The 21,202-nt window shown below is 32.2% G+C and overlaps 1 protein-coding gene across 1 annotated transcript in view; it reads left to right on the top strand.

Moving 5' to 3' along the window:
- The window catches only part of LOC129945116 (uncharacterized), a 100,706-nt gene extending 79,744 nt beyond the window's left edge, over positions 1–20,962 (top strand). The window contains exons 10-15 of the mRNA XM_056054775.1: positions 420–515; positions 10,502–10,789; positions 10,848–11,114; positions 11,320–16,053; positions 17,161–17,199; positions 20,542–20,962. Of these exons, the coding sequence (XP_055910750.1) occupies positions 420–515; positions 10,502–10,789; positions 10,848–11,114; positions 11,320–16,043 (5,375 nt within the window). The 3' untranslated portion in view covers positions 16,044–16,053; positions 17,161–17,199; positions 20,542–20,962. The remainder of the gene's footprint in view (positions 1–419; positions 516–10,501; positions 10,790–10,847; positions 11,115–11,319; positions 16,054–17,160; positions 17,200–20,541) is intronic.
- The last annotated feature ends 240 nt before the right edge of the window (positions 20,963–21,202 follow it).

Genomic DNA, 21,202 nt, shown 5'->3' with positions numbered 1-21,202 from the left:
CAAGCTACTTAAACAAAAAAAAAAAAAACAGAATGCAACTTTATCAATAAATAAAATATTTTACTTATATGTAAGTCGATTAAATGTTGACGAGAAATAAATGCTTATTGTAAAAATATCAAACTCATTAAATAAATCAGTAATAATAATAATAAAAGCTTATTTTTAAAATACAAAACTCATTCAAATAAATTAGTAATTTAAGTATTTGTATGTAATTTTATATACAAAAAAAAGCGTTTAGCTAAGTTATATAAGTATGCACATCCGTACTGTCTAAATATTCAAGATTTATTCACCAATTATATAAATACATATTGTAAATGTTTAAATTACATCGTTAATATTTTGCTTATTCTATATTTAAAAACAAAATCATAAAACTTATTTAACTGTCATTTTTAATTATTATTTTCCAGACACTGAAGCTAAAGAAACAATAAAGGCAGTTAATTATGAAGATGATAAAACAGAACAACAACAACAACACATCGATGATATTAAATCCCCTGAAGGTAAGTAATTTGTTTATATTTGTTTGTTTTAATTTTTTGTGAGCTTTGTCGTTTTGTTAATTATTGTAGACATTCATTTTCGCAAATGTTTTTAAATACATGTTTTTCACATCTATCATGCTATGTTGTTTTTAAATTGATAAAAGTTGAAAACAAAAAAATATTGACTCATTCAACTTATATAATGTAGTTTCATTGCTGTGAGTTTTGTACACATCATTTTATTGTTAAATCATACAACACTATACATTTTCAATTGCACTTCGAATAAGCAGTAAAAGACAAAGTTTCAAATTCGAAAATTGTACTTAGTATTGTGTACTTTAATCGATTTAGATAATGAAAAAATTGGCAGTATTTTAAAATTTGTTTTTTTTTTACAAATACATAATGCAATAAAGATTATTTCGTACACTATAAATTTCTTATAAACGTCGAAACATGATTTTAGATAACTATTTAAAAATTTGATTTTTCTTGATCACCAAAGTGTTGGTTTTCACAGATTTGCACATCCTTTTTCGAAATGTCACTTTAAAAACTATAATTGAAACTCATTTCTGAACATTTAAATTCTTAAGGGCTTAGAACATCAAAACACATTTTTGCTAAAAGTGTAATGAAATAGTCAAATCAAAATAAATTTCAAAGATACAGAAGTTCCGCTTATGGTTTCGGATAGCTGTGAGTTTTCAAAATGCAATATATACTATTTGCCAACCGTTTGTAAAATAAGTCATACAGCTATGTTCTACATTTCACTTTCATTCGAAATGAAATTAAAATCGATTTAAAATATAAGTTGGAGTTCTGAAACTTAAACTGTATCGTTTTATTATCTTAAAACTCAAAGCGAAATGAATTTCCGTGTTCTACATATTCGACCAGAGTACGTTGGTTTGATTTGAATTCGACAAGGGCAAATTGTTTAGAAATAGTAGAATTTTCACTTAAGGGAATTAAACCTAAACTTTTGTTAACTTTAAATAGAAAGTTATTGTAATGGATCCGATTTATCAAATTGAAAATTTTGACATTTCTCGACGTTTCAAGGTCCCTAGAGTCGAAATAAAAGATTTTTAGAAAGGTGTCTGTGCGTGCGTGTGTACGTAAGTTCGCGACGTTTTTTTTCATCTTCCACACCTAAAGAACAAGAAGAGATATCGACTTCAAATACATTTTGTTGTACAGATAATAATGCAGAAAGATGCAGAAAGGACTCTCAAGAAAATTGCGTGGGTCGTTTTTTTACCATAATAGTTTAAAAAAAGGTGAAAATGTAGGTTAACCCTAAATATCTAACGAACTAATAACGCTAGAGACTTGAATTAAATTGTATATATACTGTAATGGGATACCAAGCCATTATATTATTGAAACAATAAAATCCAATTAAATGTTTTTTGTTTTTAAATCAAACAAACTGAAAAAAGAATTTGTCACCTCGAAAATTTTACTTATACAAAATGTTTTTACCTCCAAATCAATTTTTTGCAACGAAAAATAAAGTTTTTAATATCTGGTAAAATTTTGAGAAAAATCGAATCGATAGTTTTTGTTTATAAAAAATAAAAACTTAAATAAACATTACTCAAAGTTGGTAAAAATTGAATTTTGACTCAAATATCTTTTGAAAAAATTGAGATTATGGCTTCCAACTAATTTAGCTTATGAAAAATATTGTTTTCAACATTCTGAAAAAAAATTAAAAAAAAAAAGTTTTCTTACAAGAAATAAAAACCTAAACAAAAAAAATTAACAAAAATTGGTAAAAATTGATTTTCGACTCAAATATCTTTTCAAAGCTTTGAGATAATGGCTTTAAACTGCTTTAATCTATTAAAAAATAATGTTGTCAATATTCAGTCAAATTTTAAGAAAATCGAATTGACAGTTTTTGTATAAATTAAAAACTTAAAATAAAATATTGAATTTTCCTGGTAAAAATTGATTTCCGACTCAAATATATTTTTAAAACTTTGAGATATTGGTTTTAAATTACTTTTTTCTTGTAAAAATTATTGTTTTTAACACTCAGTAAAATTTAAAAAAAAATCTAATTGACAGTTTTTTTACAAAAAATAAAAACTTAAAAGAAAATTTAGCAAAAGTTGGTAAAAATTGATTTTCGACTCAAATATCTTTTCAAAACCCTAAGATATTAGCTTTAAACTACTTTTTTCTTTTAAAAAATATTGTTGTCAACACTCAGTTAAATTTTGATGAAAATCTAATAAAAAAAAACAATACTAAAACTTGATAAAAATATACTTACGACTCAAATAGCTTTTAAAAATTAAAAATAGTGCCTTCAAAATCGTTTTATTTCACAGAAAATATTGTTTTCAATATTCAGTAGTTTTTTTTTTATAAAAATTCAACGGTCTGTTTTCTTAGAAAAAAAAAATGAAATCTATATAAAATAGAAAGCAAATTTGGTAAACATTGATGTTGGGTTCTTGATGTCTCTCAAAATGATATCATTCATCCAATTTCTTAACATTTAAGAAATTCTCCTAAAATTGGTAAACATTTGTTTCCGACTAAAAATTTATTTAACAAACCAGATTTTCAAACAAAACTATTATTATTTATACTATTATTTTACACATATTCTTGGTAATTTTAAAATTTGTAAGAATAATTCAACTAACAACTTTTTTAACCCAACACGAAAACCTAAAAACTTTTAAGCAAGACAAACAGACAGACACGGGTTGGGAAATTATCAGTGTGAGTCACATCCCAGCCTCCTTTATGTAATGCAATTAGTTTGTGAGAAGTTACAGCTTCTACTTTGTAGTTGAGGGAACGGACAAAGCATTTAAAACGCCAAATGTCTTCACATTTTGAATAAATCAATGTTTTATGTTACATTCAAAAATTAAGCTTCGACACCAGAGTTTTTCTTAAATTATTATCGGAAACTTCATACCGCAAAACCTACATATAGCTAGCTGGTACATTTATTTACACAAAACCACTATTTATTTTATTAAAAAGCACAGAACAAATATAAATATACAAATTTATACAAGTTATGACAATCAACTAATTTTTTTATTAACTGACTTGATATATGTATGTATATGTATGTTAGCTCCTTAATTTCACTTGAAGTGATTTCGAAAAGTATTCAAAGTAATGAAATCGATGGAATAGTAGAACCCTGAAAACAATTTCACTCGATTTTCTTAACAATTGTCAAACAATTACTTACTTACTTAAGGTGGCGCTACAGTCCTGTGTGAACTAGGGCCTCACCCAACAAACTTCTCCATTTAGCTCGGTCCCTAGCTAGATGTCTCCAGTTTCGCGCTCCAAGTTGGGTGAGGTCACCTTCCACTTGTGCGCGCCAACTGATCCGCGGTCTTCCTCTACTGCGCTGTCCTGTGGGTGCGGATTCGAAGAAACAAACAATTAATACTTGAAGTGCTTTATAACGACCTCTGTGTTCAGTGAGTCAGTGATATTTGGGTTTTATATGTATAGATACAAAATTATTGTACTATATTTAATTTATGCCTAAAACCACCTCCGTGATATCCTTTTTCATTAAAAAAAAAAAAAAACTGCATGACAATTGTATAAGAAGTTTCGAAACCGAACCGAAACAAAGATTTCCTCTTTTGCTTGAATTTAGTTTGATATATGTATATACATTTTAAAAAATTACTTTGATAATTTTAATTCACTTCAGTATTAAGATAAAATTCAGAGAAAACATGCCCTTTGCAACGATTTTGTGATACGTATCTTAGTTTGAAAAATAAATTAAATTAACCATAAAAGTACAATTTCAAGATCCTTTTCTTTAAATGTTAGTATTTCTAGGAATCAGCTAAGGTGATTGTTGATAAATGACAATCCAAATAATAGAATTTGATCTTTGTGTGTAAGATAGTCAAATTAATAACTGAAACAATTGCGGATCCAGGGGAGGTTCGTTGTGGTCATGAGCAGACAAAGAAGATTATTATTTTTTATTTTTCTTATAAATTCAATTGAATTTAAAACTTATCGTATTGCGTAAAGCAGTGTTTTCAACATGTGGCCTTTTTAGAGGGGTCGCGAACATTCTTACGAGGAATTCCAAAAGGTTGAGAAAATACTGCAGTTAAACAAACCAATAAAGTTAAAAAAGGGTTATTAAGAAAAATGATAAATTAAGGAAATATTCATTTGTGTCAAATAAGCAAAAAATAACCTATGAAATATAATCCATCTTAAACATTTGTATCAAATTAACAAAAAGTTATTCTTAATGCGAGGGTTGCGCTTGTTTTTCAGAAATCAATTTCTCCCAACGTGAATCCATTTTTTCTACATTGAGAATTAAATCGTTTTCCAAATTTAAGCGGTATCTTTCCTTACTTTTAATTTTGGCCATTGATGCAAATGTCAACTCACACAGGTACGAGGTGGCAAATGGAATCAAACACTTTAAAGCCTCTAATGTTTACCCAGGATATTCTAATTTCCTTTTCAACCAAAAGGTTTCCAAATTGAAAGACTAAAATTACAATTGCAGCATTCCATCGGCAGAAAGATCCAACAGACTTTCCTTGAGCTTGATTGCCAATTTTGACTCATTTACAGCTGCATTTAAAAACAGATTAAAGATCCACCTTGGCCCAATATTCTTCGATATCTCTTCCATTGAGAAGTAATGACACATTTCTTCTTTCAACTTTTCTAACACCATTTTCATACCAGGTATAAACTCCTTGATATTTATCTCACATCCGACTTCTTCAACAAAAGATTGTGTCGAAGAAAACGAATCTTAGTGGTTTTGATTAAGAGACGATGACCAAATTTCAATTTTGTTTTTAAAGTCATGGATTTCGTCTTCAGCAGTGATGACATTTTCAACCCGCCCTTGGAGACTTTTATTCAAGTTATATGTACAAGCAAAAAAGTTCGAGATGTCAAATTTAAAATGTATCAAGAAAAAGATCTTAAGACTGTTGCCACATTGTTATAATTAAACAAAATTCGAGTCATCAAAGTTCGAGCTATCGAAGTAAGACGGTACGGAAAAAAAGCAATGGATGAAAAGGGTCCGTTTCATTTAAAAGGTTAAAAAACATTGCTCTAGAACATCCAAACAATTTCAAGAATATAAATGACCCAAAAATAGTAAAAGCGACACTTTCGTTAAGCTAAGGGCTAGTTGAAAAACATAATAAACGTTTTATTTCTATTAATTTAATAAAAAACCTTTAAATCTTCTAGAAGTGAATTGAAAAGAGATTCTACAAGATTTGTGAGTGCCACACTAAAGTTTCTTCCCAACTTATTTGTTTAATCTGTTTTTATTTAATTTTTTTTAAAATATGTATGTCCTTAAATTCGACTACTTTTTTAAATTCAAGAACCACACATTTTATCCTCAACAATCTTTTAGTTTTACCGACTACTTTAGGATCAAAATATTTTCAAAAGGTTCAGTAATTATTTTTAAACCTGTCTTCTATTAGCAGCTCCAATCTACGAGTGAGCGGACTGATAACGATAGTCTCCTCTGAAAATAGACTTCCGAAAATTGAGTAAAAAAAATACGTTAAAAAAGCCAACAAATTGTTTATAACATATTCCGTTTTATTTTTCTACGAAAAAATGTAATTTTTCTTACAAACTTTCTCATTTTCTGGGTTTTTGCATCGATATTTTTTTATCTATAAAAATACCAACAAGAACAGAATATATTAATTTTGGAAAAAGATTAAATAATTAGACCATATCTTCTTAAATAAACTATGTCGTTTATGAAAAGAGCTACTAGAAGCTTACACAAACGACTGGAACATTTTTTCAGCTAGCCTTTTAAGTTAAAAAAAAATTCTAATCTAAAATAGTTCAATCAAATTGAATTGAGTTAAATCATCTTACACAGACTTAAAACTTGGTAATATTCAATTTGACTATCAAAAATATGATATTCAATTATCCCTTAGCCGATTCCACCCTTTTCTATTTTTACTCAAATTTCAAATTTATAGATATCAAATTTATAGATATCAAATTAAAAACCCAGACGTTATCGAAGTTGATTATGAAGGTGTAATTCTTAAAAATTTTAAAATAAATTAGACATTTGTTTCAACTAAAATTCATGTTTTTTTTTATTTTACATCTAAATGTACATGAAAAAATGTAATTGTGTTGCAAAAAAAAATGCGTAATCCTTTTCTGAATTTTCTTTTTTTCTATTTGGCTGAAATCTGACTTTCCGCGAAGTCATTTAAGTACGCTGATGTCTGCTGTATTAACGTTTTCATATACAGCCCATTCGAAAGCCTTATTGAAAATGTCGATTGCTTTCCTAGGCTCTATTCTGGTATGTGCTGCTTCCAGAATATTGTCCTCGCTTTCACATTCGTCACTGATCAAAACCTTGTTCGTTTCGGTGTCGTTTGGAAGATCTTCATTCCATTCATGGACATCAGCAACCGAAAAAATGGTCTACAAAGAAGGGCACAAATTGAATCAAATGTTTTTCTGTATACAAGAGAAAATGTTCAAACCTCTGGATTAATTGCGTGAAAAAGTTCTGTGTACGTTCTTCTTGAGAGTTGATTGGTGAACAAATTCTTTCTCTCGAAACAGTTAGTGGGATATCCTCTTCAGAGTCTTTTTAACTTCCCATAGGAAGTTATTGTAATGGGTCCGATTTGTCAAATTGAAAATTTTCACATTTCTCGACGTTTCAAGGTCCATAGAGTCGAAATAAAAGATTTTTAGAAAGATGACTGTGCGTGCGTGTGTACGTACGTTCGTACGTCCGTACGTCCGTACGTCCGTATGTTCGCAACGTTTTTTTCGTCGTCCATAGCTCAAGAACCAGAAGAGATATCGACTTCAAATAAATTTTGTTATATAGATAATAAGGTAGAAAGATGCAGAAAGGGCTCTCAAGAAAATTGCGTGGGTGGTTTTTTTACCATAGCAGTTTAAAAAAAGGTGCAAATTTTGGTTAACCCTAAATATCTTACGAACCAAAAATGCAAGGGACTTGAATTTAATTTTATATAATAAACTGTAACGCGATCTCAAGAAGTATATTTTTTGAAAAAAATCTATCTTACGGTTTTTTTTCTAAATCAAAAAAACTGAAAAAAAAAATTGTTACCTCCTAAATTTAACGACTAACATATGATTTCATCTCCAAACAATTATGAGCAACGGAGAATAATGTTTTTGAAATCTGATAAAATTTTGAGAAAAATCAAATTGACAGTTTTTTTTATAAAAAATAAAAATCTTAAAAAAACATTACTCAAAGTTCGTAAAAATTAAATATCGATTCAAATATCTTTTCAAAAACTTAAAATTTAGGCTTCAAGCTTATTTTATCTTATAAGAAATATTGTTTTCAACATTCAGTAAAATTTTGAAAAAAATCGAATTGACAGTTTTTTTACAAAAAATAAAAACCTAAAAAAAAAATTAATAAAAGTTGGTAAAATTTGATTTTCGACTCAAATATATTTTCAAAACTTTAAGATATTGGCTTTAATTTACTTTTATCTTTCAAAAAATATTGTTGTTAACATTCAATAAAATTTTGATCAAAATGGAATTGACAGTTTTTTTATAAAAAATTAAAAAGCGAACAAAAATTAACAAAAGTTGGTAAAAATTGAATATGGATTCAAATATCTTTTCAAAAACTTGAAAGTTAGACTTGAAACTAATTTTATCTTATAAGAAATATTGTTTTAAGCATTCTGAAAGATGTTGAGAAAAATCGAATTGACAGTTTTTATACAAAAAAATAAAAACCTTAAAAAAAAATTATAAAAGTTGGTAAAAATTGATTTTCGACTCAAATATCTTTTCAAAAATTGTAGATATTGGCCTTTAACTACTTTTATCTTTCAAAAAATATTGTTGTTAACATTTAGTAAAATTTTGAAAAAAATCGAATTGACAGTTTTTGTACAAAAAATTAAATACCTAAAAAAAATTTAACAAAAGTTGGTAAAAATTGATTTTCGACTCAAATATCTTTTAAAAAATATAAAATATTGCCTTCAAACTAATTTTATCTTATAGAAAATATTGTTTTCAACATTCGATAGAATTTTGAAGAAAATCGAATTGACGGTTTTTTTACAAAAAATAAAATTCTAAAAAAACAATACTAAAACCTGGTAAAAATTTACTTTCGACTCAAAAAGGTTTTTTTAAAAATTAAAAATATTGGCTTCAAACTTATTTTATTTTACAGAAAATATTGTTTTCGATATTCAGTGATTTTTATATAAAAATCCAACAGTCCGTTTTTTCATAAAAAATAAAATCTATAAAAAATAGTACGCAAATTTGGTAAAATTGATACTAGTACATATAGACAAACTTTTAAGCAAGACAAATCGACAGACGGGATGGGAAGTTATCAGTGTGGGTCGCATCCCAGCCTCTTTTTAATTTTTCTTATTGAGTTTAAAATATTCGTCCAATATTTTGCTATTGTTTCTTTTTCAAGATGTTGCCAACCCGAATTTAAATAGCAAATAGCGTCTCTTAACGTAAATTTTTTTAATGCTTCAAAAACATCAGTTTTTTCGGCCACAATTGATGCCAGTAGACTTTTTCTGTAGAAAAGTTTTGTTAGTCTTAAAGCATTTTGGTCCATCGGCTGTATGAGCGTCGGCTTAAACATCGCAGTTATTAACCCATTCTCAGATGTTAATTCGTTTTCGGGTGGATGAGATTGATCTTTATCAATTAAAAGAAGAGCTTTGGTGGGCAACCCTTGGTGTTTTAAAAATGTTCTGACCTACACATGTAAACATTTGAAATCAATTTAAAATTGCAATCTGTTTCCTACCTGTAGTACGAAAGAATGATGAAGCCAATTTTTAAAAAATAACAGCTATCATCCATGACGATTTGGAGCAACTGTAGTCAACAGGCGATTTAAAATTCCTAAAATAGCGAGGATTTTTTACCTTTCCAATCACTAATGTTCCCTTGTTGCGTTTGTACAAGCAAGAAAAGTGACGCGCTGTTTTTTCGTTTTTCTGCCAGGAGAATTTTTTATCTTGAGATGATACGTATGCCATGTCAGGAAGCAGCTTCCAAAATAATCCGGATTCATCCACATTGTATATTTGATTGTGAGATAGACCTATCTCTTTTATTTTGGCTGGCAGCTTGTTTTTGAAAGGGTCCATAAGGTCGGGCCTAGAAGATAACTTTTGCACCACTTATTTTGATAGAACGCACACCATAACGCTTCTTAAATCTTTGCAACCATCCGTCACTCCCATTAAAATCGCCCTGAGTTTCATTGATTTTTGAATGGAAAAATTTAGCTTTTTCCTTAACCATCAATCCATTGACTGGATAATTTTTTTTCTAACTGTTTGATGAACCAACTGTAAAGAGCTTTTTCCATTCTAGAAAGTTCAGAACGCTTCATGGAAAATTTTCTCCGATTTTTTGTTGATATCGCAAATTGTTGATTTTTCAACATTGTATTGCTTTGCTAAGCTGGTTACGCTTGATCCTCCTTTTATTTTTTCCTTCAAAGACGAGAATTTTGGTACTTTTTGCGACATTTTTGAAGAAAATATTCTTTTTGATTACGCCAACACCGTGCTATACATGAAAACTCTTTTGTATTTGTAATTACTAGAAAAACGGCCTCTAAATAAAAGATCTAAATCAGGTTCCTCTTTTCGTTTGATGTAGGGACTACTTTTGTTTAGAATAATGTCTTCAGCGAATTCACTGCTTACTATAGAAAAACTCAAACAATTTATGAAAGTTGCGTCTTTACTATTTACAACATGCAATAAATTTAATTGTTCGTTCATAAACACTTTGTTCAAATTCATCCACTTCTGCTTTCATTCATTCTCATTGCATGTTAAATTTGTTGTCATTCGTTAATTAATTAATTTTCACTTTTGCAATTTTGTATTATTGAATATGCATAAGTTATGAATATGAGCTAGTAAAATCTATTTCAGAACATGAAATGAATATTATCCGTGAGGAAGCTTCGATACTTATAAAAAACGTCCTAGAAGAGAGTGTTAATATTGTAAACAATAGACAACAAATTTTAACAGATTCAGAACTAGAAAGCCAAAACTATCTAAATTCCAAAAAGGAAATGTCCATATCCGAAGGCAGTCCAACTGAATCAATGTCTAAAATTTTAAACGATGGTGACAATGTTAATGGCCTTTCGATTAGTGAGAATAATTATACATTTGTAATGCAGAAGTCTGAAACAATATCAACAGGCACGACAGGTAAAAAAGTGCTCAATAGTTATGTGGAATTTGTTATTAATTCTTACCCACCCCTTAGTACTACCACCATCCTCATCCGACAGCCTTAAGGAATACAGAGTAGAGAAAAAGTTTCAAAAACTTTCCTCCCAGGTCGAAAACATCGATAAAAACGTCGAAAGTTTCGATCAAACATTTGATTCTATTGTTCATGAAGATGAAATTAGTAGCCTCCATCAAGACTTTTCAAAAATCAGTTGGAACGAAAGTATATCTGCGACTACAAGTACCATAGCAGACATTGAGCAAAGCACACCAGATACTGATATTCAGGACTTTCTCACAGGTATGTATGTACTCAGCTCACTGTTATAGTTTTCCAGGTAGAATAGTTGAGCTCAGATTGCATACATTTTGAAAAAAAAAAAAAATACAAAAATATTAATCCATGGCATGATAGATTGAAAACTCCTTTCTGCTTTGAGCATTTGAATTTGTTTGAATTTATAACTCCCCTAATGCAAACACCCTTTCCACACTTTTTGTTTTAGACACAGGAGGAGAAAACATCCAACGCGATATCAGTGAGGAAATGCCGCTCGAAATGAATGTCTTGGAACTAGACAGTACCCCGCGTCCAACACCACGTAAATGTCTGACAAGCTCCGAACAAACTGCCGCAGAAATACCATCCGAAGAACTCAAAGAAAAGGAATATCCAAGCAAAGATATACCAATACCACAACCTAGGCAGAAATTTATAACAGAACCCACAAGAGATGCCTTAAGTAAAAACATAGATCAATTGGTAGTTGAAGATTCAAATAAATTAGTTCAAGAAACAAAGGAAGAAGTTTCTGTTGAACTGGACATTCTTTCGGAACAAGAAGACCAGTCCTCCATAAATGCAACAGAAGCCAATAGTAAGAAACAGGAGCTAAGTTTGGTCTATGATAATGAAGATCAGTCGCTCACAGATACAGAAAACCTTCCTGTCGAAAACATCACTATTCAAAACGGAGAGAGTCTACATTCTTTGAATCAAATAGATCCTTCTATTTCTTGCGAATCAGCCCCTCTCGAAGAGGAATATGGATTCACCACATCATCAAAAATGTCCTTATCACCGATTCATGCACAATTAGATGATGTTTTCCCATCCGATCGCATAGAGCCAACTTTGGAATTTGTAGAGGACTACCATTTAACTGCATTGGAACCTTCTGTAACTAAAAGTTTTAAAAGGTCACCTAGTTTATCGGATTCCCTCACCAAACTGATAAATGTGGATTCATTCGAGGATGATAAGTCTGAGAAGAGTGGGGAAAAAGATAGCAACGAGGCGCAAACAAGTTTTTACATCGGAGAATCGAGTACCAATATTATAGTTAAATCAAGATCCTCTCAATATGATGATGATGGAGAAAGTGGTGGAGAAAGTCTTTTGAAGGACGGTGATGATGCCCAAGAGACAGATGATGTGGAAGACACTTTTGCCGAAGAAATTTCGCATGGTCAATCAAAGTCAGGAACTGAATACAGCCCATCACTAGTTGTCCGTCAAGGATCGGAAACACGTAATGATATATTAGAAATTGAAAATGAACAGCAAAGATCAGTCCTCGATGATACAAATCGATCTGAATTGCCGGTTGATACTGAGGAACCAGCATCAGCTTCTGAAGTCAAGGACTCCTCTTTACTTGACGAAGCTGTCCTGGATCCAACCAAAGATCTTGAAGAGTCACAGACACATGGTACAGAAACTCAGGCACAATCTAAAGCCGCCAAATTGGATCTTTTGTTGGACAAGAGTGAGCTTGAGCTGTCCGAAAAGCGTACCCTACCAGCTGTAAGCAAACCCACTGACTCGATTGTGGAGACTTCATCAAAGACCGATGCGCACTTACCTGATAAACTTTTAGTAGAACGCACATTGGAAGAAGTTGAAATGTCATTAGATGCAGCAAAAGAGGAGCTCATTCAAGTTGTCCGAGATGGAAAAGCTATAAAAGAGTCACCGTCTGAATTTGAATTCAAGAATATTTCCCACTCAAAGCTCCATATGGACGAGGGAGATGATAAGTGCGAAAGTCTAATAGCTCCAACAGTGCTAGATGATATTCAAGAAACCAGCGATTTATTGGAAGACCATGAGAGCAATGATAAAAAAGATAACATTGAAAACGCTTCGAATATTGAAAGTTCAGAAACTGTTGCTGAACCAACAGATCAAAATGTTGATAAGCCTTTAAGTCCCGTAAACAATAGGTGGTCCTTACATGATCTGGATACTTCAAGCTCAAGTGAAAGCTACTACAAAAGTGTGAGCAGACCGTGCTCTTCTGACTTTGACACTGTTCAGACATTCCATACCTCTTCGGAATATCAAACAGCAGTAGATGCATCGATGTGCAGGGGATCAACGGAATATATAAGCGCAATGGGTACTCTGGAAAGCAGTGGAAAAACCATAAGTTCTCGTGAAAGTATGAAAAGTTTGAGCTCTGAGGCTTCCGGAAATTTGGGAAGCATTGATACATCAGAGTTATCCGAAACATTAGTTGCATCTATTGGAGACCAAGACATTGAAATAGAAATAGAAAGTGAAGGCTTCGAAGCCCTCGAACTAGACCAGATGATGCACTCACATCAAGTCGAATTTGAAGCACAACAATCGTGTATGAAAAGATCTCAAGAAATGATATTTACAAAAGAAGAAGTCACCCCTGAAATTTCAACGTCAGATTCAAAGAAACAACTTGAAGGTAATATCGAGAGCTTTGAATCTAAAGATGACCAAATAATAGCTTCTAGCTTGGAGGAAAGTAGCATTTTATCAATGTCTAGTGCATCTACAATAAATACGGTTGTGAATAACTTTGAAGATTTGATTGGTTCAGCAGGTTCATCATCGTTAGCAGGCATTGAAATGTTCGGATCATTTAATACAGAAGAATCTATTTTGCAATTCGATGACCCGAATTATGTAACCACTGAAGTAACTCCCAGTGAAATAGATCCCTTAGATAAGGCCTCAAGCTCTGAAGAACCACGTCGCAGAGGGCATAAGCGACATGAGAGTACTTCAGTTAGTAATGAGCTCGTAAAAAACTTACTGGAAGAAGAATCTGAGAGCACAACGCTCATAGAAAGCAAAGAACAAAAAACAGATAGCTCTAGCGGTCTAGGTGGAAGCGATGATCCCAAAGGTAGTGGATCAGAGTCCGATCATGATCCATATGAATCAGAATACTCAAGAGCATTTAAGTCTCCTTCTCAGAGAAAGAAAAAGAAAGAGAAAAAACCAACAGATCCCTTAGAAGAATGCCAAGAAAGTGTCTTGGGACCATTGCACTTAGCTGCACAGACCATTATCGAAGATGCTGTTACTGAAGAACTTGAATCTCAAATAATTGCTGAAGAAGAAAGACGTCCATCTCAAAATATGCAAGACTATTCTAAAATTCCAGACATTACCGTCACGGAAGAAATTTCCAAGTTCACAGAGGTACACGATGATTTTCCTGATAGTACTTTGTACAAAGTAAAGACTCAAGATGAATTGAATAAAGTTGAAGACACGCCGATTCCACGAACAGTTGAATCTGCATATTCCATAGCCGATGAACAATTTAATGTACTTGTTCAACAACAATACAAGCAAAAACTAGCCGACTTAAACGAAGACAATGACTTTGATAACAGAGCACCTGATTCGCCGGATTCATTTGAAATGGTTGATCAACCAGACCTTTCAGATGAATTTGTAATAATAGAAGAAGTAGCTAAGGAAGCAAGTGAGTTCGATGTTGAAGGGAAAAGCATAAAAATTAGCTCAAGTAAAGCAATTAAAAAGCACGATGAAGAAGTAGAACAAATTTTAATAAAATCAGCCCCAGCTGCTACGAATTTGGGATCACAAATTTTCCGCGATGACCTCAATTTTGAATTTGAAGAAAGCCCACCCTCAGCACAGTCGCAAGCTGAACAAGAATCTGCTGAAATGGCTGCAAATAAGAAATGGGTAGAAATGCAGTTGTCTGATCATGCCGCCCAACTCCGATATCCCTACGAACTGGAAAGGGGGGTTCTGGAAGATATCAAAGAGGAAGACGCTGAATTTGAAGTTGGAAGCAGTCGAATAAGTAGTTTTAAGGATTCATTTTCAAGCACACCCGATTATGATGTCCTAGCTGGAAGAAAATACTTTTCAAAAGCCGAAAATGATAACATTTCAATGAGCAGTTTGCAAGAATTTGAAAGCCTTGAACAAGCGATATCACTCGAAAACCGAAGAATTTACCATGGCTCAACGGATTCAAGCAATGGGAGTTTCACCAGACGATATACCATCAAAAATGCATGTGGTGACGATATATCTTTGTCGAGTTTAAAAGAATTTGAGGGCTTAGAAAACGCATGCATCGAAGCTCATTTGATCGAAATCAAAGCAAAAGAAGAAGCTGCTTTGCTTCTTTCTCGATCAGATGAATCAAATAAGTCTAACAATGGAAGTGAAACCACCACCCAAAATGTCGTTGTTTCCAAATTAAAAACCATCACCTTGCAGTCGATACCAAAGGAGAGTGTTGAAGCTATTCTGAAGTCGAAGCTTGAAGAATGTGAAGACTCAAAGGCCAATATAATGGAGACGTCTATAGACAGTCTTGAGATGGAAGGAGAAGCATCTAGAAACAAATTTGGATATGAAGTATCCGAGCACGGAAGCGCTGATAGTTTGGAAATAAACAAGAGTGTAGAGCTCGTTACGAGTAGTATAGACTCGTTCGATATATCTAAGGAAATTACAACAAAATCTGATGCCGACTCGCTCGAGCCAATATCAAATCGAGAAAGTGTTGATTCTATTGAAGTAGAACAAAAACAACAAGCTTCATTAACAGGCACCGGTACAGAACCCGAAATCTCACCAAATACCGCCGTATCTGTAGCTGAGGAAACCTACCAGGCCACTAGTAGCGAATTAGCAGCCCAATTAAGCACGAGTATCAGCATTCCAGCGAATTCGAGCCGATTGTCTATGGATATGTCGAATGACTCTTTGAATTTGTGCGTTGAACAAACGAGCTCGGCTGCCACCAATGCAACATATTGTAATGAAGGTGATTCAATGATGTCAGACAGCATGACAAGTTGTGCATCTAGCACTCTTATTGAAGACTCTGTTTTCCCTGTTGCGAATCAATCTTTTGCATTGCATTCACACACTGAAAATTTTTATTTTGAAGACGAATCGCTCCCTGCGACCTAAAGAACTGTAGGTATGTACATACAATTAAGGGTCTAAAAGGAAGTTTTTCTGAGCAATTAACGAAAATACAAATGCGTGGTTTATAGAAGTTTTATACACAAAGCCTTGTTTCTTGTTTGTCATGTGCACAATGCACACAATTCAACTTAACACAGTTCGTGTGAATTTTAAAAAAACTCGCACAGCTTTTTCTCAAAATATCTGATTTATGTTAACTTTTGGGAGTTGGAATGCCTACTGCAGATTACTCTTTTTTCAATTATATTCTTTACGGTTTTTGTTGCATTCGCATCAAGTTCCTTTTAACAGGTGTGAAATGCTGGCAAGAGATTGATACTACAAAATTTAGTATTCTTAAGCTTTTCAACTTTTTTAATTTTACGTATATTTTTTATTAAATTTATGGAAACATTTGTTTTATTTTAGTTCTTTCTCGACTAAATTTACTAAACATTAACTTCGTTTGTCTTAATGGTCGCCTAGACCGATTTCGACTAAATTGTGGTATAGCATAAGAGCTCAACTCGTCTACCTCTTTTTTGAAATCCATTTTGGGGTAGTTAAAATGTTTGTCCTTTTATTGGAAAATATGATTTTTTCATAAACTCCTTCCAAGGAATTGGTGACTCCACTACTTTTGATAACAGCAAATTTCTTCAGCCAGTTTTAAGAATTTACTTATCATATTGGATTCAACTTTAAAAAATAATAAAATATTAAATGCCTGATTCAAATTGTCCGATTTTCTGAACCCAAATATGCTCTAGTGGTTAAACGTCCTTTTAAAGAAATGTAGCCAACAATCACCAAATAAAATTGAACTTTTTCGTTTTCGAATAATTATATGTACGTAAATGAATAATGTATATAGTTTTTAAAGAAACTGAAATCTCCGACCGATTTCGTTAAGAGCTTTTATTTGCTTAATAACTTTGTATTCACTGTCATAATGTATATAAATATTGAATCTATAAATGGCTATACTTGCAATAAGTCACCGCCTTTTTCACTACACCAAAAGCTTATCAGTTTAAGAAAGAACGATTTTTATTTTTGTTTCTTGTTAAAATATTTCTTATTTGAATAATTTAAAAATTAAAATTATTTTCAATTTCAGATGAAAGCGGAAAAAAATCTGAAACGAAACCATAAAAAGGTTAGTATGATAAATTCGCAATATGACAAACTTATTTAAGGCTCGTTTTTATATTATTAAGATCAATTATTGTGGCATTCGAAAAAAGGGCAGATAGACAGAAAATCAATTCAGACAAACTTTAAAAAAAAAATATATGAATCTAGAGCTGACAGCAGATTTTGGGAGTGGAGTGATAACCGAAATTCCTTGATATGTGTACACATTCACTACCAGCTCTGAGGCTAATGGTATTATTATGAAAGTCGGATTATATGTTTGATTATTTATGAGAACTAAGAACCAAAAGAAGCTATACTTATATTAACTTAAAACGAGTGTGTTTTTGAGGAAGAATGATATGTTTAGTCTAGATAGTTAAGTCATGTATGCCCCTTTTTCACTTTAATTATGCTTCTAGTATGAAAATATACTTTAGCCATCAAATCGATTTTAATAGTTTTCCAAAAACAAAATTTGTCTACATTATATTGGTTTAAAAAATAACATAAAGAATTCTTCCTCTTCTTTGGTTTCTACGCTTTGTTAATGACACTGTTTTTGTTAGGTCTTTAGAAAAAGCTAATCACACTGCTAGGCAGTTCTCCGCCAATTCAACTCTGCCAGTTTGTGTTATGAGTTCGCCTTTACTTCACCGAGTTATTGATTTTATGGGTCCAATCTTTTTTCGCATCCGTACTGTGGTAAGAGTCCTTAGAGATCTAAACACGCAGAAATCCGCTGGTCCGGATGGTATCCTCGATATTGTTCTGAAGAATTGTTCTTCAACGCTGGCAAAACCACTGCGCAAGCTTTTTCATCTGTCCTACTCCTTAGGTCTCGTTCCGAGACCTAATGGAAAACTGCATTTGTCCAGCCCATCCCCAAAAAAGGTGAATCTTCCTCACCCTCTAATTACCGACCGATTGCACTCACGTCTCTTCTTTCATGGTCATGGAAACGCTGATTAATTATCAGCTCAAGAAATATCTTGAAGATCGAAAGCTTCTTAATGACAATCAGTACGGCTTTCGTAGAAATAGGTCCACTGGTGATCTCATGGTTCATCTCATCGAACAATATAGCAAATCTTTACATCGCTTTGGAAAAAGTAAGATTATTGCACTTGATATTTCAAAAGCATTTAATAGGGTTTGGCATCAGGCTCTCTTATCGAAAATGCGTCCTTTTGGTTTTCATTAGTCCCTGCTTCATTGGATTAGTAATTACCTTTCGGATAGTTCAATACAAGTAGTATTGGATGGATTCAAGTCGGAAAACACAAATTAAATTCTGGTGTGCCCCAGGGCTCTGTTCTATCTCCAACACTCTTTCTCATTTTTATTAATGATTTTCTGTCTGCAACTTCTAATCCAATACATTGTTTCGCTGACGATCGTACTCTTAGCTTTTTATATTCGTTTTCGGGCTCACATCCCTCTTCCCTCGGATGTGGAACTGCAACGACAAAATATGATAAGATCATTAAATTCCGACCTAAATAGCATTGTACAATGGGGAATAAAAAACCCAATGCTGTCTTGTATCGTAAATGGGAAATATACCCCCCTTCCAGCCCATCCCCAAAAAAGGTGAATCTTCCTCACCCTCTAATTACCGACCGATTGCACTCACGTCTCTTCTTTCATGGTCATGGAAACGCTGATTAATTATCAGCTCAAGAAATATCTTGAAGATCGAAAGCTTCTTAATGACAATCAGTACGGCTTTCGTAGAAATAGGTCCACTGGTGATCTCATGGTTCATCTCATCGAACAATATAGCAAATCTTTACATCGCTTTGGAAAAAGTAAGATTATTGCACTTGATATTTCAAAAGCATTTAATAGGGTTTGGCATCAGGCTCTCTTATCGAAAATGCGTCCTTTTGGTTTTCATTAGTCCCTGCTTCATTGGATTAGTAATTACCTTTCGGATAGTTCAATACAAGTAGTATTGGATGGATTCAAGTCGGAAAACACAAATTAAATTCTGGTGTGCCCCAGGGCTCTGTTCTATCTCCAACACTCTTTCTCATTTTTATTAATGATTTTCTGTCTGCAACTTCTAATCCAATACATTGTTTCGCTGACGATCGTACTCTTAGCTTTTTATATTCGTTTTCGGGCTCACATCCCTCTTCCCTCGGATGTGGAACTGCAACGACAAAATATGATAAGATCATTAAATTCCGACCTAAATAGCATTGTACAATGGGGAATAAAAAACCCAATGCTGTCTTGTATCGTAAATGGGAAATATACCCCCCTTCCCATTATCCATGGATGGCACTTGCATCAATAAGACTGAACATTTGGGTTTCCTTAGGCGATGCCAGAAATGTTCCACGCATTCTGATATAGCTGTTATCTACAAGACATATTTACGTCCAAAGCTTAAGTATAACTCCCATCTCTGGGCTGGTGCTCCTGCAACTTAGTATCTTGGATAGTATTGGACGTAGAGCATTTAAATTGATATGTAATAACATTATCATAAGTTAATTTACTTCGCTTGAACATCGTGGTAAGGTTTCTTGTCTGACCCTTTTTTACCGTTATTCGGCTTATGCTCTAGTGAAATAGCCAACTGTATTTCTCCTCTTAAACAGTCCAACCGTAATACTCGCGCTTCTAGGAATGCTAATCAGTAAACCCTCGAGTACAGCTTCGGCCGTACAGAGATTCAATCTGCCGTACAACGCGAATGTGGAATGCCTTCCCTCACTCTGTCCTTTCTAGTCATTGCAATATTCAGGAATTCAAAACCAATGTGCACCGACATCTCGTTTTAAACCCTCCCTCCTCTTGATAGTGCTCACACTGTGTCTCTGCGTAATAAGGGAAGTAATATCCCTTAAGTTAAGTGTGTGCTTATCAAAACAAAATTAAGGCCGCGAAAACTCATTGGATACATATCTTGAAACAAGAACGTTATTGATTCAGATTATACTGAATATTGTTTTTAAAAGATTACATTGCGTAGAAAAGTCGGATTGAGTTGATGGTCTCATTGGGTTTCAAATAAAAAAATACTTTAAAATCATGTTTTATATTCTAAGATTTAAACAACAAAATAATTTGTATATTTGTTAAGCTGAAAAGTTTGTATCCGAAAAAAAAACAATCTTCATTCCAAGCCATGACTACGGGTAACTCAAAAGATGAGGTCTAGAAAAAAACAATAAATTTACTTCTTAATAATAATGAATACGAATTATTTTTTTTTTAATCATTCATTCATTTATTTATTCATTTAGAGTCAACCTATTTATAATACATTTAGATACATTAATATAGAAATTAATTAAAAATTATTTAATTGAACTTAACCTAAAAATATCTTTTTCTATTTCGATTTCAGGTACTTTACATCATTTTACAATGAAGAACGTGAAACATAGCTTTCTTAGAGATTTTTGATACGATAAACAGCTGCACAAGCCACACAATAAAATAAATTGGAATCAATACTCGAATGAACCATAATGTTAATTGAAATTCCAGAATACATATACCTACATTTTTGTAATAATTTGTTTATTTAATTTTTGTATTTTTAAAACAATATTGCTAAAGATTTATTGATGAAACAAAAAAAAAATGGAATTATCATTTGTTATATGTATTTACAAATTATTAATTATAATTATGATCCCTCCTTAAGGTGTATATTTTTTTTTAAAACCTTCAAATTAAGAATTAAAAAAATAATTACCTGCCTAACATTATTTCTTTAGCTCAAATTAGTTTACTTTGTGTCTGAATTAGGGGAAAAAAACAAATCAATGAGAAATCGCATTATTTTATCGCAAGTTAGTACGTTGTATACCTTTTATAAATGTTTGTTTAGAGATAATTTCTCGAATTAAAATAAATTTACACATTTAATGTTTGTCACATACACATGCGCATATATTAACCTAATAAATGCTTAAAAATAAAACTGTTTTTATTCTTAAATAAATAAAATGATGGAAGATCGGAATTAAACAAAAAGCCCCTTAAGGTCGATTTGAAACCAA

Source organism: Eupeodes corollae, chromosome 2 (genome assembly GCF_945859685.1).
Source record: "Eupeodes corollae chromosome 2, idEupCoro1.1, whole genome shotgun sequence".
In the NCBI taxonomy this organism is placed as follows: domain Eukaryota; kingdom Metazoa; phylum Arthropoda; class Insecta; order Diptera; family Syrphidae; genus Eupeodes; species Eupeodes corollae.
Note: the sequence above shows the minus strand (reverse complement) of the source record. Positions and strands in the feature narration are given on the sequence as shown.